This window comes from Nicotiana attenuata, chromosome 1 (assembly GCF_001879085.1).
Source record: "Nicotiana attenuata strain UT chromosome 1, NIATTr2, whole genome shotgun sequence".
Lineage (NCBI taxonomy): Eukaryota > Viridiplantae > Streptophyta > Magnoliopsida > Solanales > Solanaceae > Nicotiana > Nicotiana attenuata.
In genome coordinates, this window is record NC_031989.1 from 57,324,355 (window position 1) to 57,347,163 (window position 22,809).

The window sequence follows — 22,809 nt, forward strand, 5'->3', positions numbered from 1 at the left end:
AGGTTGCATCGCAGAAGCGAAGAAGGGCAGCATAGGACGGACCGCAGAAGCGGCCCTAAATCCGCAAAAGCGGAACCGCAGAAGCGGTGGGCCGTCCACAAAAGCAAAAATAGCTGGGGCAGTGTGGTTGATTAAAACCGGGGTTGAGTTCATTTCTCCTCCATTTTTCATGGCTTGGGCGATTTTGGTGAGCTTCAAGAGAGGGATTTTCGTCAGCTACGTTAAGGTAAGTTACTCCTACTCATTTCCGAGTTAAGCACAAGCTTATAGCATGGAATTAGACATGAGAATTTTGGGAAAATTGGGATTCTTGGAAGGAAACCTAGAAACTTGATAAATTAGATTTTACCACGAATTTGAGCATGGAATTAGGAGTAAATTATATATTTGAGCTAGCGAAGCTATGGGTAATCCTTGTCTTCGAAAAAATTCGGATTTCGGGCACGTGGGCCCGAGGGCGTTTTGCTCAACTTTTCGATCGGAGTTAGGAATTGCTATAAATTAGTTTGTAATGAATATTTGAGCATATATTAATAGATTTGCGTAACCGTTGGCTAGTTTTGGAGCATGGTGCATCAATTGGAGTCCCCGGAAGGGCGTGGATTGCCGGTTATCGATCTTCGGAGCGAGGTGAGTCTCCTTTCTAACCTTGTAAGAGGAAAATATCCCCATATGTGAATTAATTGGTTATGTGCTCCTATTTGTGGGGGCTACGTACGCACGAGGTGACGAGAGTCCGTGCGTAGCTACTATTATGTTTAAATTCGGGTAGTCTAGGACCCAAAAGCATGCTATACTTGCCACGAAGATAGATTGGTTAGCCATAATTGAGTTGGCATATTGGTGGTGGAGATCAGTTCCTTCCGTGTGATCAAGTTATGCAAGTGAATTGTGACGGTGCGTGTGAGGCTTGTCAGCCGCCGTAGTTGATATTATTCAGGAGCATCTTTCTATTATGGCTTGTTGTGTGGAAGGAGATTCCGGAAGGGCTATGGTGGTTAGACCACTACATAGAGATTTGCAGGTTCTATGGTTATGAGAATTCGCCTGTGTGTTGCTATGTTCCTCCTGAAGTGAGTTCAGTGGAAAGCTTTTATATGATGAAGTGTTAACCTATTAGTGGTTCCGAAGCCATAATGAAAAACGAGTTCTATCATATATGGGCATGTTAAGTGCAGTAAGTGGTATGGGATTTGCAGTGAAGATCAAGGTAGCAGTTCGGTGTCGACAAGGATGTCACGAGCTCGGATAAGCACGAAAGGAGTTTCGATGTTTAAAGTGGTATTGTCATCAACGTCACCTGAGATCGATGTTTTGTGAAAAAGGCCCTGCATCCTGGTTAGGGATTCTTGATCGCTTTTCAGCGTTAGTGCGGCCGGTGGTTTGGATGTGTGGACCTGTTATGTATTTCGGAAGGTTATGGGAGCGAGTCCCACAGGAAGATCGTATAAGTGTGGCGTGTAGCCACTTGATTGATTGAAGAAATTAAACCAAGTATGAAGATTTGTGATGATATCGATAAGTTGAGGATATATGCCTGGAGGGCACTCCGTTACTGAGTTGTGGACTGTGGATGAGTACTCCGGTTATGATGGTTGTCCTTGTGTGTTATGAGAAGAGGGGAATTAGTATGGACCTTTGAAAAGTTATTGGCTTAGTTTGATATGAACAGGATCGACTTGAGATCGGTGGATGGGTTTAAATATGAATTTGGGCGCTATGTCAGGCCAGTTGTGTTCATTTTAGTAATGCGCTCCTTATGGAGTAGTCAGGGTGTTATTTCGCTGTCAGATATTTCGTGTAGTGATGCGTTGCGCCGTGTGAGTTGTGAGACGGCTTGAGAAATTGCTTACGTGTTGAGGATCCGAGTAGAAATGATGTTTTATGAGCCAAAAGGCTCTTGGGATTCAGATTGTATATCGACCCTCAGTTGTGCTTGGGTTTCGTAGCTTATAGCGCTACATGTTCCCTCAGGGATGTTATTATGCACTTAGCGTGCTTGTGAGCAAAATTCGATATTTTATTGTAATGAGCAAATTCAGCTCGATGTGCAATCCCCTTATGCGAGATCTATGTTAGGATCCGGTTGCGCGCCGCAACAGTGTGATGTTGAGTATAGTTTTCTATATGCTATTTTTGTGCATCTCGCTTCCTATTTTCTAAGGAAAGTCCGCATTAGTGCGGGAGTTAGGTAATTCCTTCCAAAGTTCATTTTCCTTTGGTATCGTATTCCAATTGGTAGCCTATTGGCACGTTGTGGCATCATATGAGACTTTTGATTATGTCCGGGGTGGCTTATTGCCTGAGCGGTTCGTACCGGGTGAGATGGAATCATTGGATTCAGGATCAGTGCAATCTGACTATATGGAATATATTAAGGGGCAAAGATCACGATTTGGTTCAGAATATGGTAATGTTTCTTGTCAGAAGTATAGACTCAATGATGGGTTGACTCGGCAGTTGATTATGAGTTTCTGCACATCTATTCCATCGTGTCGGTATTGTAGGAGTTAGAGCAAGACCTATATAGGTCATGAGGTGCAATGGGAACATCAGATTCGTGGAATTTCGATTAATTTGATCAGAGAACGTTATTATGGTCCTGTGAGTAAAGGGGTGCAAGTTGTGAATTCAGTTAAGTTATGCAGTCATGTTTGGGTACAGCGTGTGGTGATTGATATGGTGATCGTATGTCGGAAACAGGTCGGGCATAGAATTCCGGATGTTGGGATTGGGCTCTAAAGCTTATTTGCTTGAATGAAAGAGAATATCTTCAGGAATGATCGAGCTAATGTGCTCAATTGAGCTGTGGTAGCACGGGAAGGTGCATAAGAAGTTAAACAGTGATTTCAGACTACTTCAGTGTAGTTCTCAGCACGTTCGAGGGCGAACGTATGTTTAAGTGGGAGAGAATATAACGACCCGACCGGTCATTTTGAGCCCTAGCGCGTCGTTCAGCAGTCTGAGGCCACGAGCAGCTTCATTTCAGGTATTATATCTTGTACGCGCAGTCGGAATTGAATTTCGGGAAGTTCAGAGTTGATTTGGAAAGAGAATTCTCATTTTGGAAGCTTAAAGTTGAAAGAATGAGCTAGGAATGGAATTTTGAGTAAACGACCTCGGAATCAGGATCTGAAGGTTCCAGCAGGTTCGTATGATGATTTCGGACTTGGGCGTATGCCCGGCTCGGGTTTTGGATAACCCGAGAGCGTTTTGGCGCCTATTGTGGAAGTTAGTATTTTGGAAGAAATTTCTTAAGTGTGGCTTGAAGTGCATTTCAGTGTTATCGATGTCCGTTTGGGATTTCGAGTCTGGGAATAGCTCCATATGGTGATTCTGGAGTTGGGAGCACGATCGGAAGTGAATTCGGAGGTCCGTAGGTCGTTTTGGAGTCATTTGGCTAAAGATAGAAATATGAAGGTTTTTGAGAAGTTTGATCGGAAGTGGACTTTTTGATATCAGGGTCGGAATCCGATTCTGAAAGCTGGAGTAGGTCCGTAACGTCAAATATGACTTGTGTGCAAAATTTGAGATCAATCGGACGTGATTTGATAGGTTTGAGCATCGAAAGTAAAAGTTGGAAGTTCTAAAGTTCATAAAGCTTGGATTGGGGGTTGATTGATGATTTTAGCGTTGTTTGATGTGGTTTGAGGCCTCGAGCAAGTCCGTAATGTGTTTTGGGATTGGTTGGTAGGTTTGGTTGAGGTCCCGGGGGCCTCGGGTTGATTCCGGATGGTTAACGGATCGAATTTGGAGTTTTAAAGAGGGCTGAACTGCTGGTTGCTGTCATAACCGCACCTGCGGAAAATGGGTCGCAGGTGGGGAGCCGGAGAAGCGGCTAGGAAAGCGCAGATGCGATTTTTGGTCAAGGGTTCGAGGACCACTGATGCGGTCAAGGTTCCGCAGAAGCGGAACCGCATCTGCGGAGGTTGCATCGCAGAAGCGAAGAAGGGCAGCATAGGACGGACCGCAGAAGCGGCCCTAAAACCGCAAAAGCGGAACCGCAGAAGCGGTGGGCCGTCCGCAAAAGCAAAAATAGCTGGGGCAGTGTGGTTGATTAAAACCGGGGTTGAGTTCATTTCTCCTCCATTTTTCATGGCTTGGGCGATTTTGGGGTGCTTCAAGAGAGGGATTTTCGTCAGCTACGTTAAGGTAAGTTACTCCTACTCATTTCCGAGTTAAGTACAAGCTTATAGCATGGAATTAGACATGAGAATTTTGGGAAAATTGGGATTCTTGGAAGGAAACCTAGAAACTTGATAAATTAGATTTTACCACGAATTTGAGCATGGAATTAGGAGTAAATTATATATTTGAGCTAGCGAAGCTATGGCTAATCTTTGTCTTCGAAAAATTTCGAATTCCGGGCACGTGGGCCCGAGGGCGTTTTGGTTAACTTTTCAATCGGAGTTAGGAATTGCTATAAATTAGTTTGTAATGAATATTTGAGCATATATTAATGGATTTGCGTAACCGTTGGCTAGTTTTGGAGCATGGTGCATCAATTGGAGTCTCCGGAAGGGCGTGGATTGCCGGTTATGGATCTTCGGAGCGAGGTGAGTCTCCTTTCTAACCTTGTAAGAGAAAAATGTCCCCATATGTGAATTAATTGGTTATGTGCTCCTATTTGTGGGGGCTACGTACGCACGAGTTGACGAGAGTCCGTGCGTAGCTACTATTATGTTTAAGTCCGGGTAGTCTAGGACCCAAAAGCATGCTATACTTGGAATATTTGTAATCTTATTGATAGCCCGAATTGCTTAAACCACATCGAATTAATAAATCCATTCTCAAAAGGATTTGACTTCTTTTCTTAAATTGTTAAAAGAGAAAGTGGCTTTTATGAATAATCATTTCCCGATAAATTCTTAATTGGCTATTTGAGCATGTATTTTTATGTCTACCTGCGTCGCATGAATGATTCACGAGCAGGGTGATTGCTTATTTTATGTTGACCGCGTCGCATGGATAGTTCGCGAGCGGGGTAATAGATGCATCTATGGTTCAAGCCGTTCGACCCTCGACAGTGCACAGTTTACTTTTATGTTGGATCGGGCCGTACGTCCCACGGTGATTATTTGCGCATGCTAGTATTGCCTCCTTGAGCTTATTAAAGTTATTATTGCCTCTTCATGACTTGAGAAAATTTGGATAATAAACAAAAGAATTTTGGAAATTTCATATAAAAGAAATAATTGTTTACTTGTTTCCTTCTATTGGATAAAAATCACGTCTATAGAAATCCACGATTTAATGTATTATTGACATTATTATTGGACCACTAGTAAGTGTCGAAGTCAACCATCTCGTCTCTACTTCTTTGAGATTAGGCGGGATACTCATTGAGTACACGTTATTTTCGTACTCATACTACACTTCTGTGCATTTTTGTTGCACAGGTTTATGTGCCGTTAGTGGCCTATTGGGCATAGCAGCGCGGATGATTCTGGGACTAGGTGAGTTGCATTGTTCGAGGCGGCCCGCAGCTAGTATAGTCCCCTTTCCAGCATAATATATTTACTTCATGTCCATTGTGTTCCGGACGGGTGTTGTATTTTATTTCTGTCTTAGTAAATGCTCATGCACTTGTGACACCGGGTTCTGGGAGGATTTTGAAATACTTTGTATTAATTGCTCATTATTTAATTTGAATTGAAGCAGTTATCCTTTTATCTATAAAAATTGAAGGAAAAGCTTAATTTTCAAGATTTTTAAAATGAGAACTTCAACAAGTAATTTGGTTGGCTTGCCTGACAGCAGTGTCCGGCGCCATCACGACCCTTAGTGGATTTTGGGTCATGACAGTTACCTAACATTATAACTACAAAAAACTACAAAAATATCTAAAGTTATAAAGGCAGAACATCACAACTACAAATAATCTTCAAAGTTAAGACAATTAATCTACAATTGTCAAAAACACGTATAACACAGATTAAAACATCCTAAACCAAACAAAAAAATTAGAAAATAAACTAATAAATGTTTACCTTCGCCAATGATTGGTTCCGAACAATTTGAGGGTGTTTTTTTGAATGTTTCTTCATTTTTAGATTTTTCGAACCAGGAGACACCTTTGATTTCTTTCCTGTTCGAAGATTAGGGACCTCTTCTACAAAGACGTCATCTACAGCAATCTCTTTTCCTTTTCTTTTGACTTGTTTGACTGGTGTAGAACTTTCACCAACAGCTACATCAAGTTTTTTTTTTGGTTCTCATTTCGGCTCTGATTTGTCGGGGAGAGGAACTATGACTGATCTCTGTAATTGCATGTGTAGATTTACCTAGGTTTTGGGGTGATTTGGGGGATAAAACACCCAAATCAAAGGATGGTATATCAGCTACTGCTGGTTTTTTTGGACTCTTTTTCGAACCTTCCTTCTTCTTCATTGATGAACTTCAACTAAATAAAAATGTGGATAGGAATTTGTTTAAAGGGTTTCTTCAATTTTGTTTGAATTTAGAGGGAAATTGGGTGGTTTCAGAAGAAGGACAATGGTAGAAAGAACGTGGGGGTACGGGGATGAGGGGTTAAGAGAGAGAAAGTGAAGGATTAGTGGAATACTGAAATTAAACGGAAATGCTTTAATTAAGCAGTAGAAAATATCTCATTAATTATAACCTTAATTAGATATGGTATAGAAATGGTAATTTGGTATACTAAATGTAATTTAGTCAAACCTTAAACATGTAGGGTAAAAAGGTTTCCTAAGTGGGATAGGAATGTAAAATTCCCCTTTTAAATTGTCTTGATATTTATTTGGGCTCATGGCCTAATTGAACAAAATCACAAAGATTCTGTTTTTTTTTTCTTTCTAATTTCATATTTCGAGAATTAGACATAGAGACTTAAATTTTAGAATATAAGTTTAGTATTTATATTCTTTTATGAAAATTATAATTCTTTTTAACATTAACTTTGTTAATTAGATTAATATAAGATTTTTTTGTTTATTTATTTAACATGTTCAAAATGTTAATTTATTTAACATTAAATAATTTATTTAACATGCTTTAAATGTTAATTTGCTTATCATTATATTTACTTGTTAATTTGTTTAACATGTATAATATGTTACCTAGTTTAACATTATATTTTTTTTTATGTGAATTTGTATACCATGTAATAAATGTTAATTAATTTGACATTAATTTTATTTGCATGCTAATATAAGTTATTTGTTAACTTATGATCCATATGGTATCATAAAATAATGATAGATAATAATGTTATCTTAAAAATAATTAAAACGCTTAGCTAGATAATTGAATAGGTTAATTTTCATAATATTTTAATTTGTGGATGATGATTGGGAACATAGTAAACTTTCGACTCCATGATTATTATATATGTATATTAACTAAATTAATTATTGCTTAGTGTCATAATATGTATGTTTGTTCAACATAGTGCCTTGCATCATTTTTTATTTTATTTTATATGATCCTCATAATATTTTTTTATTTTGTTAAAGAATGATAACTGATTCGAAAAACATTGATGTTGAGCTCAATAAAGAGTTGAAACTCAATGGTGATAACTATGAAACTTGGAGCTTGAAAGTCCAGTATGTGCTAGAGGAGCAAGAGCCTCTAGAGGCCCTTAACAATATCATGACTGAGCCCGAGGATGGCAACACTGCTCAGCATAGGCTTGAGCGTGAAGCTTATGACAGTTGAAAGAAAATTAGCTCCATTGCTCGCATTACGTTGCTGAGCACCTTGGATGATGACATCCTAAGAGATTTTAAGGATCACCAAAGAGCTATGGATCTTTGGAATGTTTGAGGAATACATTTGGTCCCCATTCCACTACAAAGCCCTCAAACTCAAACAGCTCAGCCTGCTAAAAGTGCAAAGACTAAAAAGGCAAGAGCAGATGTCCCAAACATGTCAAAGTTGCTAAAATGAAATGCTATAATTGTGACAAAATGATTCATTATGCCAAGGATTGCTCTGATACCAATGAAGGAACGCGTTAAACTAAACACATTATATAGCGCGTGAATTGTAAAACGAGAACTTACTTGTTCGCATAGCGAAAATGGAAGAAACAGATGAACCGCGACTGAAATTAATAGTCGGCGACGATTGTCACAGTGTGTTGGATCAACCCCTAATTCAACAGTCTAAACTCTAGTCTGATTTTAGGAGGAGGGAGTGTAGAAAATACTACTGAGAGTTTGTTTTATTGTACACTGTAAGTGTACTTTTATAGAGAATATTAGAGTTAACTAACAACCTTATTGGACCTTAAATCATCCCTTATGGGCGGACCCAAAATTTCCTAAATACAATTCTGTGAGTACTATTCCAAAGCCAATGAAAATCTATTTCATGCAAGCAGAACCTTTTTAGCTTTGCAAATCTACTTATCTCACTCCAAATTTGATCGACTAGACGTGAGAAACTGATCGGGATTATTGTGATCTCCTGTGACAATTTTGCTGCCAAGCAATTCAAGATTGGAGCACTCTTTTAGTTTTTCTTTTCCTTTTCTGTTGTCCTTTTCTCCTTTCCTTTTCTTGGTGTATTAGTGGTTTACTGATGGATTGGAGTAAGTGTACGACTCAAAAATAGATCTTGGTTTTATACAATTAGATTTATTGAAAGACATGATTAATCGTAGCCAATATTAATATTCAATGATAGATCAAGCACTTTACGGCGGATATTTGATGTATAGCAATAAATAAGATAATGCCGGATAGTGATGGAGCTATAAAGATTCAAAAATGTGAAGGAGAGCAATAAATAACAATAAATTACTTTCAAATAGTAAATGAGATAAATACAACCCGACAAAGGTGAGATCCTCGGATGTCTTTCTTACAATAATGGATGATGATGAGCAACCTTACATTCCAATCCTTCTTGGATCGGGAGAGGGATAAAAAAGAAGTATAAAGTCAAGCTTTGTTTCTATTCAATAAAGTGAGAATCTTGTACAGAGAATGTTGATGAAATTCTACATCAAAGGTCTAATCTCTTTTCCTATCTACATCTCTTTCTCTTTATAAGGGCACATGGGCCACAAAATCCTAGATAGTACAACAGAAGAGAATATCCATAGAATAATATTCTCTAGGGAATCTAAATCTTAAGACTGGTTATCACTTCGTGTTGAGAATCAACGCTTGTCCTCGTCCTCGTCTTCTGTCGATCCGGTTTGACCTCGGCTTCGCTTTATCTTTCACCTTTGACTTCGACCTCTTGGAATTATATCGACACGTCACAACCTTCAAAGGCATTATTACTGTGGACCAGGTCGAATATATAAAATGAAGTTTTTGCCCCTACAGTAAGGACTCAAATTGTTGCCCTGGTAACAAGTAACTTGAAGAAAATTGCAGGACTTCTTTTTCAGTTTCTTGGGTGTATCAATTGTTAGTATTAAGGATTAGAGATATACACAACTCAAACTACCACCAATCTAATACGCAGGGATTGCAATTCACAAATAAAAAAGAGTTTAACGTTTATACATCAACAGTGCAAAAGAATGTTTACACCATATGATTACAAAAAAAGATAATAACATGTAAACGTTCATAATAACTGGAATTAGTAATCTGAAGATTCCGGCAATCATATTTGATTCTACTACTTTCTTTGCTTTTGTGCTTCAACCTAGTAAAATGCACCTGTTTTCTTTTAAGAGATTTTGCTTTATCCAAGATATTACACGAGACATGATACAGCCAATAAGGTTTTATCCAAATGCATATACACAAGTAACTGCTGTTGAAAAAATATATACAGGGACAACCCAATTATTTGAGACAAACTCAGAGCCAAACAAGAAAACAATCATAAATAAAAATGCTGCATCTTTTAACTGGACGCGAATATACAGAAAATTCTCTCAAAAAGAGGTTAAGATTCTGAATATATTCATTGCGAAACTAAAACAAGTATATGGACACAAGTGAAAACTATAAACTAGTCAGCTAACATATGTAAGCTGCATACATCATTTAAAACTTCAATCTCCTTGAGTTGGAGGTTGGATGCATGCACAAAATGGAGCTCTCTTTTTCCTGTTGCTTTTTCTAACTCCGCCATAAAGATAATCTCGTAATAGAACCCTTCTTTTTGTCTCAGAGGCCTTACTATTTCCTTTGCTTTCGTCGTTGAGTTTCAGTAAAACAAATTGCAACTTCTGAACCTCCAATTGCAACCGCCCAATTTTCTCAGATATTCTTCGTGCCTGTTCTGATATTCTCCTCCTACTAACATTTCCAATCTCTTCCGACTCCAATGCAGATTTCATATCAGAAGACCCGAAGCTATCTTCCATGTTTTTCATCAACTTACCAGTAAGATCGAATAACTTGTGAATAGCAGCCTCAGCTTCATTGAGCTGTCCTTTGAGAGTTTCCGATTCAGCTACAGCTTTACCCCTTTTCCCCTTCTCAGTAATCTCGAGTTCCCTCTTCAAGTCTTCTACTGTGATCTGAAGATTCGTCAATTTCTGCACATCTGAATCAAGCGTCTCTAAGACCTTCCTCTTGTTTCCCTCTTGAGTGGATTCTGTTGATCTTTTTGAGATGTTCAATTTGCCCTCACTCGAATCCTTCTCACCTAACTCATCTGAAGCAGGATTTTGACACTTTCTCTTCACTGATATAACACGCTTATGGAAATCAATATCATTTTCAGCATTTGGAGTATCATCCAACTTTGCTTTACCAATAACAGTAGGATTGGCAGGATCCCATAGGTCAAAAACTAGATTATTAGTCTCAACCTGTTCCTCTCTCCTGCCAATTCTGTTGGATGAACACTCGGATACATGGTCAAGCATGATATCCTTGGTCAAAATTCCGCTTTCTGCCTCAAATATTTCAGATTTAGGTGCTGAGTTTCTTTTACGGAAGCTGCTCGTTGACTTTAACTCCTCAATCTGTTGCATTTCGACCAATGCCTTCTCAACAGCTCGAACTCTTATTTCCAATCCGTGCAGGTCCAAAAATGCATCGGTTGTCACAGCATTTTCATTGTCTTCCAAATGAGTGCTGTCAACTGGATATGCTACTACAATGTCCTGAAAATAAGCGAAGATAATCTTTAGCTCACCTATACAAGGAAAACAGAAACCTCCAATTTTTAGTTTTTTTTTTTAAGGTCAGAAAACCTCAATTTGTACATATCTCTAAGGTTTTAATTCTTCAGAATAAACCTTTAGAATACAGTTCTAAGGCTGCATTATTCTAATTTCCCCTAGATTTCAAGTTGCAGGAGCATCACCGCCATCACGCACGGGTCTACTTTTGTACACAAATTTTTCTGGTATTTTTACCCTACACCAGAAGATTTATCATCACTAGGAGTAATGAAGTTTCTAGTCACTAAATCCAAGGAAATAAATACCTAAGCTTGATCATGATATTGTCTATGCCAAATATCGAGCTCCATCACATATTAGTTAACATATTGCAACTTACCACACGAGATGGAGAGGATAGAAGATGATACAACTGTTGATATAAATTACACAAAATACAATTGAGAATGTGTTTTTCTTCGATTGAGAAGCATCTTGTGACATATGATACTAACATATATACACACACGCATACATACATATAATATATCAGCAACCAATTAGCATATTAATGGACAAGATTATTCCAGGAGCTTTCTAATAGTATGCTATTACTTACCCTAGTGTCCAGCTAAAAGAAGCCAAGCAGAGGACATTTGTGTAGGAGCAGTTAGTTACCTTTGTGTCGTCAGTATCAGGCTTTTTGGGCTTCCCGTGCAAATAGGAGTGCTTCTCTAGGGATGATATGCATTGGCTCAAAGACAAGATTGCAGGTCCATATGCAGCAAGTTGACTGTTAAGGTCTTCATTTTCAGTACCGAAAGTTTTCACTTTTTCTTTCAGAAGTTTAATATCCTCATCCTTTGAAGTGATCTGAACATCGAAGCTTTGACATGCTTGTGCAAGCTCATGAATCTTCTGCTCGTAAAGGATTTGGTAGAACATCGAGACCTGCAACTCACCTAAAAGCACATCCATCTCTAACTTCTGTGCGTCAATATCATTCAATTGCTTATGGAGCTCAGTATGCAAGGCTTCCTCTTGCATTTTCAGTTTTTCAAGCTCTCCACAAGATCGCTGAAGTCCTTCCCGCAATAATTGACTGGCCTGGAAAAGGTTTGCTTTTTCTGTGGTCAATTGGTTATTGTCACCACACAACTTTAGGATCTTTATTTCTTGATCCTTCACAACTTTTTTGCTCCCAATTAGTTCTCTGCTCAAGTTCTTCAAAATTTGATGCAACACCGATTTCTCAGTTTCAGTAAGATAAAGCTTCTGTTCCATTCCCTGAAGCTCAATGTTCTTCTCAAACAACAGATTTTTCAGTTTTTCAAGCTCTCCACGAGATTGCTGAAGTCCTTCCCGCAATAATTGACTGGCCTCGGAAAGTTGTGCTTTTTCTGTGATCAATTGGTTACTGTCAGCACACAACTTTAGGATCTTTATTTCTTGGTCCTCCGCAATTCTTTTACTCCCAATTAGTTCTCTGCTCAAGTTCTCCAAAATTTGATGCAACACAGATTTCTCAGTTTCAGTAAGATAAAGCTTCTCTTCCATTACCTGAAGCACAATATCCTTCTCAAACAAAAGATTTTTGCCATCGTTTACTTGAAGATTGAGCTGATCCCTCATACTTCTAACATTCTTCAACTCATCTTCTGCCAACTGCAATGCTTTTGCCAGGTTACAGTTCTCAATTTCTAGCAGTTCCCCTCTGTGATCCTTCTCCCTGATTTTTAATTTCAGTTCTTCACTACCCTCTTTGAGTTTAATGGCTTCACTCTGCAACGCCAATAATTGCTCCGATTTGATATTTGACTCCTGCCCAATAATTGTCTTTTCAGCAACAAGATGCTCCACCTCTAGTTTTAATTGCTCCAGCAATGTGACAAGAACATTCATCTGAATAGCCCTTTGGTGATTTTCTTCCTCAGTTTTGTAGAATGATTCTTTAGCAACTTCAACTCTATGAAAAATATGGTCAAGATGTACTTGGTCTTTCTTGTCTTGACATGCATGGTTTGGAACAATATCAAGAGCCTTCAGCAACTTAAATATCCCATTTCTCAGAGTACTAACTTGATCAAACAAGGATGTCATTTCCATTTTTTGTTCAACATTCTGTTGCTTTAAATCAGAAATCAAAGTTTTAGATAATGCAGATGCTTCATAAAGCTTCTGATACTCACACAGCAAAGAAGAACCTTTTCCTTCAAGATCTAGGTTGGATGTCTGTAAGGTGAAGTTGAGAATGTCAGACTCCGTAGCTTTTTCGACCAGCTTATCAAACTCTTGCTTAGTTAATTGACATTCTTCCTGCAAAAGATGCATCTCTGATTCCATACCAGCCAACCGTGCATCACTCATGTGGACAAATCTGTCATGTTCACAAATTTTTGCATCTAAAGAAATCCTCAGCTCCTCCATTGCATGAAACGTCAATTCCTTCTCTTTCTCCAAAGCTGAATGCCTTTGTTCCAGTCCTGAATACCTTCCCTCCAGATCATCCAGTGCAACTTGTGCAGCCTGCAACTGAGAAAATAGACTTTCCTTTTCACAGGCAAGATCTGCTTTCTCTTTGACTAGTATTTCACATGAATCCTCTAAGCTCTTTGATTTTACCTTTAATCTCTGAAGTTCAACATGAGCATCAGAAAGGGAATTCTCAAGAACGGTATTCTTAGCTGAGACTTTTTCCAGATTCTCAATGGTTACTTGCAACTCACTCGTTAAAGTGGCTTTGTCATTGAGAAGTGCAGATTTCTCCTCTAGAAGAGATTGACAGGAGTCTTCTAATGCCTGTAAACTTCCTCTCACAGCTTCCAGTTCAGCACTCAGATCCGACAGAGAATTTTCCAGAATGGAGTTTTTCTCAAGAAGCTCCTCGAACACTTTTAGCTTCTCCAGAAGAGCTACTTTTTCACTTCTTTCCCTCTCACATGCTTCGTTCAGATTTGACTTTTCATCTTGCAGCTCCTTGACAGATGATTCAAAGCATTCTGGGTCAAGGCCTACTGCCTGCACCTGTGTCACAATAGACAATAATTTCTTGTTGTGATCGTTAAGTTCTTCCTTAAGGCAGTACATTTCTTGCTGAAGAGCATTTCTTTGGTCCACTCGAAGCTCAACCTCTACCTCGAGTTTTCCGTTCACTTCCCTTAAGCTAGATATCTCATTTTGCATATCCCTCATAGATATAGCTGATGATACATTTATCTCACTGAGGTACTTGTTCTCCTCTTTAACCTTCTGGACTTCATCCTGCAATGTTTGATTACGAGTTTCCAAATCCTTTAACGCCTGTAACCGGTTCTGAAGCTCTGAAGCCAGCGCCCTCATTTCTTCCTGAGCTTTGGCATGCAGATGCTGCAGAGTTTGGAAAGCAGTTTCAGCCTCTACAAAACGCAAACGTTCTTCTTGTACACAAGTCCACAATGTTCCCAGTTCCTTCTGCTTTTCTGTAAGTTCTTGACTTTGGGTACCCATCTTCACTGTCAGAGATTCCAGCTCAGACTGAAGAGATTTATTGGATCTTTCTAATAAAAGGCAGCGCTCTTCTGCACCTTCTAACTTGGCAACTCCGTCGTTGATCTCTGCATTCAACCTTTGGGCCTCCTCTTTGGCACAAGAAAGCTTCTCCTCTAAAATGGAGATGGTTTCCAAGCATTGCTGAAGCTGCAGAGCCGCAGCTTCTTTTTCCCCAGTCAATTTTAGTATGTCTCGTTTGAGAGATTCAACCTCATTTTCTGCTTTCTCAGCCCTCTCAGTTAACTTTTTTGCATCTTCTTCAGCGCACTGTAATTTGTTCTCGAGCTTTGCTATCATCTCAAGAGATTGCATATACTGCTTGAGAGCTTCATCTTTTGCAGCTGCTACCTTAGCGAGATCCTCTCTTAAAGATTGGGCTTCAAGTTCAGCCTCGCCAGCTCTTTCACCAAGTGCAGCAGCATTCTCTTGGGAATGGGCAATGGTATTCTCCAACTCAGAGATCCTGTCTAAGGACTTCTGATACTGCTGAAGACTAGCCTCCTTTTCAGCTCCCAATGCAGAGAGTGCCTCCTTTAAGGTTTGGGCTTCAGCTTCAGCTTTGCTTGCTCGTTCACCAAATCCTCGGGAATCTTCTTTGGCTCGAGATATTTCTGACTCCAGATGAGATAACTTTTCCAATGTCTGTTGGTACTGAATAAGGCCTGCTTCTTTCTCAGCTTCCACTTGGGCAAGAGCTTTCTTCAATGTCAGAATCTCCTCAGATTCAACTTTGCCCTCTGAACCTGGAAGTGCTCGCGATTCGAAACTGTTTCTCTCATTGGTCTGCAATCCTGCTGCTTTCTCCTCTGTCTCACTAAAATCCAGACCCTTCCTAACCCTTCCATCAGCAAACACATCATTGCGCTGCTTCAATACTTTTCTTTTCATTGCTGAGTGTGACTCATCTGTGAATGCTCCATTGCTCTTGAGATCATGAGAAGAAATTCCAAGAGCATCTTTCTGCATCTCTTCAGGTTCAAAAAGACCGCGCATTGGGGTTAGCTCCGGTGTTTGAGGATCAGAACCCGCCGGTGAATCGTCTCCAAGTCCTAGATCCGTCATGGTCTGGTGGGCATGCCGGATCACCCCGGTTGCATGATCATATCTTTCAGCCAATGCACGGTATGCTCTATAGAATTCTTCTACAAATTTCATTAATTCTGGCCGTTTCTTATAGTACATCTCCGCTCTCCTTGCAAAAGAATCAGCATCTTCATTTATGAGTTTGATCATTCCTTTGACTTTGACATCCATATCTAGCAAAGCGAACAGTGAATTGTATTAGAAGCTGTTCAGGAAACACCATATGAGAGAGAAATACTTAGAGAAAAAAAGAGAAGCCACATTTTAAGATGATATCTGCAAAATTTATAAACTGAAATGCACATAAGTCATTGAGGTTTAAAGCCATCAAGAGCATGTTAGGAATAGAACAATTACTCCACCTCGTCAACAACATCGATGTTACCATCCCTGTATGTCTTTTTGATCGATAACACAACGTTACCATTTCTGAAACTGATGGACATTTCCATAAATAAAAAAAGAGCACTTCATCCTATCTTAATCACCACGAGATCTCCTTAATCATTACCACAATGAACGATACGTGGGCAGGAAATCAATGCTTCATGCAAAGTACTCTCACTAAAAGGAAATAAATGCCGAGCTAGAACAATATATTCTTCCATTAAAGACCACCTCAAAGAACGGGGAATTTCTTCTTAGATAACTCTAGCATAAGCAAAATTCTATTCCCGCAACAAAGAAAGAAAACAGCAGTACCTGTGAGATTCTCCTGTAGCCATCTTGAGTTTTTGGGACTAATGTGACTATTCCACCACCACGAGTACATGCGCCGAGAATCTTGATGCGACAAAGTTGCCATCTTTGCAAGTTTATATCACAGATTATGCAGATTGCTCCTCAAATGTAGTCCACACTCAGCAAATGTGAACCAGGAAAAAAAATATACAACTGAAATCGAATATACTAGAACTTCAAGACAACCAATTCAATGCTCAATGGTAGATTTTACAAGTCTTGTTCTATCAGTCCCTGTAGATAACAGCAAGAAAATGAAGGTTAAGGAATGAAACCATACAGTTACAAACTAAAACTTGGCGTTTTAGAGGCGAATTATAGACTGTAAAATCTGTGATTAGGAGGAAACTTACAGATTACTGAAATCCAAGTCCATTTTCATATAACAAATTATGCATATTGCTCCTCAAATATAAGCCAGGAAAAAATATGGCCTCTGAAAGGAATATATTAGAACTTTGAGACACCCAATTCAAAGCTCAGTGATGGGTTTTACATATCTTGATTTATTACTCCCTGTAAGTATAAGCAAGGACATAAATATTAAGGAATAAAACAACAAGTTTTAAATAAAAAAAATAGTGTAGTCAAGGCTAAATAAAGACTGTAAAAAAAAACTATGATTACGAATAAATTTACCTGATCAACGAGCTGTAATCTAAACAGAAGGATGGGTCTTTTTAACATAAAATTGAACAAACTCTGCAGATCACTGAATCAGAAAAAGGAAAAAAACTGGGTTAGATTATTCACAATACTAGACCAAAAAGTAGTTGCTTAATCCAGAAGCAACAAGTCAAATTTAAGGATACATTAAAAATCATAGCTTGATCAATAAAACATTAGAAAGCCATAAAGGGGTTGACTGAAAGTCAACAAAAACTCGAACTGAATAGAAAAACTAACATGATCATGGAATAAATTCATGTTTTTGGAGAGTAAGAAATTACCAAGAAAAGGAGAACAAAAATGGGATTACCAACCGCAAAATAGAACAATTCCTCTGTTTTTTCTATTAGTTTAGGTTTTTTCTGTCAACCCATTATGCAGTTAGATCTCTCTCAAATCTCTCTGGAATTTCTTTGGCTTTTTGATACGCTTCGCTGGGATACCTACTGTATGAGCTAAAGTGTCCAATAGTAGTAGGGAAGAAGAGAAAAGCAGGGGCAAAAAAGACAAGAAAGAGACAAAAGTAGGCACTGTTGGGAGTAACGCCTGTCCTATTTTATGTTTGAGATTTCGTAATTTTTTATATATTTATTTATTGCCTGCGGACACATGGTAAATGACATAATTACACCATGCAAAATGACAAGATTGTCCTCGGAAGATGCTGTGTCTCTACTCTACAGTGATTCCAACGTTGACTCTAATGACTGCGCACCAGTTCGGATTTACCAATTTGCCCCCTTTACCTTTCCAGTTTTCTTTTAACAGGAAGTAAGAGAAATCCCCCCAAAAAAAAAAAGAAAATTCAAAACTCTTTGTCACATGATTGTTAATGGGAAAGAAAGAATGAGAAGTTGGATTAATAAAATGTTATTCTCTCCGTTTCAATTTAGATGAGATAATTTGACTTGACTCGGAGTTTAAAGAAAAAAAAGAAGATTTTTGAAACTTATCTTCAAGCTTAAGAGGTAAAAACTTTGTGGGTCATGACATTTGCGTGGTTATAAAAGCTTCTTATTAAGAGTAAAATGGTAAAATAAAGAGTTTAAAGTTAAATTATTTCTAATTATAGAAATGTGTCGTTCTTTTTCGAACGGACTATTAAGGAAAATATGTCATCTACTTATTCTGGTGAATGACTTATTTGTACGTGTACTGGTGGGAGATAATAAATATTCGTGGAATAGTCGAAATGTATGTAAATTAATGTGAACATTATTTTATAAAACTAATAAAATAATCTATTTTTACACGATGAAATAAAAGTCTTATGATAGATCAGACAGAGAGCACGCACATCTGGAAAATGGTCAGCATCGACGCACAATGCGTGGTGCCAAAATCTGAATAATGTGGGAAACATATAAAGTAATGAAAGTAGTACTAGTACTGGTTAGAAAACAGGTTGGTGAGCTCTTTTAAAAAGGTGGGGGCGGCTTGGCCGGTGGCAACGCCCACGGCTCTTCAATCCTCACAAGACACTCAATATTCTTCTTCATTTCTATATGGCCCACGTTTATCATGCCCTCTTCAATCACCCCTTTTATTCTCTTTCTTTTTCTCTTCCTATTTCTGATTCATTTTTCATGTGTTTTTTGGTTTTGATATTCAGTGGCACTGAGGTTCGACTAATCCAAATTCGTATCACGTAAGATTCATTTAAAAGGAAGTGTTCCTTATCAAGATTTTTATTGTTATAATTTCATGACTCAAAGTCGAGAACTTTGATTAAGAATGGAGGATTTTATCCACTCCCACTATAACTATAGGCGAGCCAGGATTTGAATCCCATGGATTCAGAATTTTAGTCCTTTTATATTATTGATTATTAACATTAATAATTTTATATGTTTAATAGATTTCTTAAGATAAATACAAAATTTAAGTCAAAGTTGTTATGTTCAACCAAACCCGTAAATTACAATCTAGCTCCGCCCCGACCATAACCCTTGTGTGGTTTCGTTTTGTTAAAATAGCACGGTCTAGCCAGTTTTCGGACAGGTCATTCAAAAAAAGCCAGTGTTTACCAAGTCAAAGAAAAATAACATAATATACTGGAGTTCGGTGCACCTGTGTATGAACTTTCAGCATATTATGCTGGAACTTCAACACACGGAAAGTTCCAGCATAATATACTGGAGATTCGAGCACTTGTATATGAATTTCCAACATATTATATTGGACCGGTATACTTTGCTGGAACTCCATCATATTATGCTGGAGTTCCAGCATACTTATCCTGGAACTCCACTATAATATGCTGGAGTTCAAGTATACTTATGCTGGAACTCCAGCATAATATACTGGCGTATTTTTCGGGTTTTGAACAGTATTTTCGCTCAGATTTATCTTTACATAAAAAGTGGCTAAATTTCAATTACTTTTGAAACTGGGCTATTTTTAAACGACCACTTGTAAATCTGGCTATTTTTGAATTTCTCCCATTCGTTTTCCAAGTTGCCTCTTGCGCAATGTCAAGTGAATGATGGATGATACGACACAAGAATTAGAAAACCCAAAATCTTGAGTTGTCCATTCCAACAATAATCAAATAATTCACGATGGAATAAAAGATAAGCACACAATTGTATTGTGCCTTTAAAACAAATTTAAGGATAAAGACTGTCACAATGTTTTAAAAGGCGGGGCATGAGGCAAGGCGTTTTATCTTTGATGAGACGAGGCGTAAGCCCTGAGATATGGGGCGTAAGTCCCACATATCTTTAAATTTTACTAATTTCAAGAATTTTAAAATAGTATAAAATAAAAAATAACTATAAAAATTATATTAAAAGCACAAAATTATAACAAATAATCTATTTAAAATATTTATAAATTATAATTCAACTATGAATAATACAAAAGGTATGACATATATCATAATATGCAAATTAGCTGTAACGTCGTTACAACTCAAACATCAAAAGTAATATATTCGATGCGAAATCTTATATGTATCTCTTGTAAGGAGTAAAGAATCTTGAAAGAATTTTGATATTATAATTTGATTTTTTTAAATACTCCTTTTATTTAATATGCTTTCTATTTGAAAGAGAATTTATAAAAAAAATATAATTCACAGTTTAAATATGATTCTCTAGCATTATTTATTTTTAAGTTTCAACAAGTTAATAAAGTGACACATAATTCACTATACGATATCTTGATAACTAATTATTTGTGAATGGTTACTAGCTAATACTGAGCTATTAAATTAATAAGTATTGTATCTCGTAAACGTGGAAAAAAAAATATTTAGGAAAATAATTTTAAAAAAATAATGGACTAATATAATAAAGACATAACAAAAGTTAATAAATAAATACTTTTAAATGAAAGATTTACTTAAAATCTACTATCATAGCAGTTTTAGTGCATAACATGTAATAATTTTTATTTTAATTATGACATAAAATACTCTCAGCTTAATGATTTATGATTAAGAAAAAAGTAATTTTGAATAGTCGACGATTTATTAAGAAAATTTGAGGATTTACAAGGTTAGTTACACACAATTGCATAAAGTTATGTTAGGCGAGCCCAGTACGCTGGGCGTTGGGCGTGTCCGGACATAACCCTCGACAGCCGAAGCGTAAGTCTCGCGGAACTAAACCCCACACATAAGCCCCGAGGCGTTTTATGAGTGCTGCGCCTCAGAGCGAGCCCCGGACAAGTCTCAATTCTGCCTTTTAAAACAGAGGTCTGTCATTCAAACAAATTCAAGCTTAACTGTCAACTTATTGGTAGAATTGTTAATTCTTTTATCATTCTAATTTTGTAAGATGTCCGCGAAATAGTAATATTATTACCGGCACCGTTTCCTTCTTTTTCTAAGACTTCAAACCCAAAATATTTTTTTTTTCGAGAAAATGATTCTAACTGAGAAATCTAGTCTTCCTCTATCAAAAAAGTATTTAGCACTTTTCATTCTTCAAAAGTGAAAAATCAAAATTAAAAGAATTCGACCGTTGAAAATTTATTATTCAACATATTGATACGAAAAAGTAACAGCACTGAATGGCCTATTTAAAAATCGATATTTCATGATGATTTCTAACAGTAAGGTAGGTATATTTGGTGATTGCCTAGATTAGATGGGTCAATCATATCACCTGCTTTCCTCCCGTAAGGAAATTCTCCTACCTATATATCTAATAATTCATTCACGCACATGCCTACATCATTGCTTTCTTTGCCTCAGGATTTGTCTTTTTCCAGAAGAATCTATTCTGATCCTCAACTAAATCATCCTCCATAATAATTTGAATTAAGAACATATCAAAACGCCTAAACTGGCTATAGTTACAGTATTTATTTCTGTGCGTTAATAATTCTCCATTGTGCATTTTCCTATCAGGATAATTAAGTGTGTCAATTCCATTAGCTAACTAGGGCCGCTTATCGAGCGGATTGAGCGGTTTTTTACTCTTAACGGTTTGGCTTATCAGTTATCGGTTTTTAAATGTATTAATCCGCTAGCCACCCAATAAGATATCGCGCGGATTGGTATCGGTTTAGCTCTTATTGGATGGTTATCTTGCGGTTTATCGGCCTAATTCAATCAAAATAAAATAAAATTTAGTCTATGTATGTTTAAATAGGTGGTCGACGTACTAAGAGGGACGAACCAGAAGAGACACCGTGATGAGTAAATTATCTGTCTAGAATCTTATTTATGTTTATGCACATTGGCCTTAGTCCATGTGAAAGATTTCCAATTGGCCATTGTTAAAACAAATGTTCGTCATGCTTTGAATTCTAGGATGCCTTAAGACCCAGGCAAAGTTGATGAAGCAGTGGTGTAACTGGTGTTGTTATCTTGTTTCAGACAGCAAATTCTGTCTTTTGTCACAGTTAGATGACTCCTTTTATTTGGCTTTCTTTTATTCTAATTTTCCGTTAGTAAAAAAATTTCAATCCGTTCCCCGTCCGTTAAACCGTTAACCCGATACTAATAAGTCCTTAAGCTTCGATTTTGGTTCGGTTTTTAACATCCCAATAGCTAACAATTAACAAACATTCAAGGAAAGTGGATGGTAGGATATTAGGTAAGATGGAATCTATCTCAATCCTTATTACGGAATTATGGGCATTAAATATGGGTTAAAATTAGTAAAAGAAAGCCAGAGGCAGACCTACGTGGCGAGTTGAGTGGTCACGGGACCCCGTTAGCCTCGGCAAATACTTTTTATATATATATATATATATATATATATATGGTTCCTTAAATACTTTGCTTGTGCTCCACAAGCACAAAAAGGGCTAGCGGATGAAGTTATCGGCTTTGGCGCTCAAGTTCCGTTTTTTGCTGATTGTCGCTGGTTCGAAACCGATTTTCAGCCTTTCCTCATCCTTTGTTTCTTGGTATTTCTTCTCCTTTCTATTTTAGTTCTAATCTACTCCTTTCTAATTTATACTAAATAGCAAATTGCTTTAATTTTTTATATTTATCTTTTTTTAGTTCAATTATAGTTTAATGCTAACACATAACAGTCAACTTCATTAATTTTTCTTTTTCAAATCCCTCTCTTAAAATTAAAAGCCTCAAATTGCAACTTATCTCTCCACAAATAGAAAAATATAAATTCTTCAGCCACAACCTTTTTCAACAATCACTTTGTCTCCGACTCGACAAGGCAACTAAGAGTTGAAACTCTTCTTCAGTTCTTTGACTATTAACATACTATTAATCTTGATTTCTTGAGTAAATTTTGAATAATTTAAAGTCTGAACGCCCTTTT

The 22,809-nt window shown here is 37.5% G+C and overlaps 1 protein-coding gene across 2 annotated transcripts; it reads right to left on the reverse strand.

Annotated features, from left to right (window-relative positions):
- LOC109227160 (protein NETWORKED 1D) lies at positions 9,728–17,595 on the reverse strand. Of its 2 annotated transcripts, none has more exons than XM_019392223.1 (6): positions 17,383–17,595; positions 17,039–17,111; positions 16,753–16,915; positions 16,361–16,633; positions 11,726–15,831; positions 9,728–11,047 (listed from the first exon to the last, which is right to left on the reverse strand). In XM_019392223.1, the coding sequence occupies exons 4-6, from the start codon at positions 16,461–16,463 to the stop codon at positions 9,986–9,988; spliced, it is 5,271 nt and encodes a 1,756-aa protein (XP_019247768.1). In that variant the 5' UTR covers positions 16,464–16,633; positions 16,753–16,915; positions 17,039–17,111; positions 17,383–17,595; the 3' UTR covers positions 9,728–9,985. The 2 variants fall into 2 exon arrangements, with proteins under 2 accessions (XP_019247768.1, XP_019247759.1); XM_019392214.1 differs by having other exon boundaries at positions 17,350–17,595.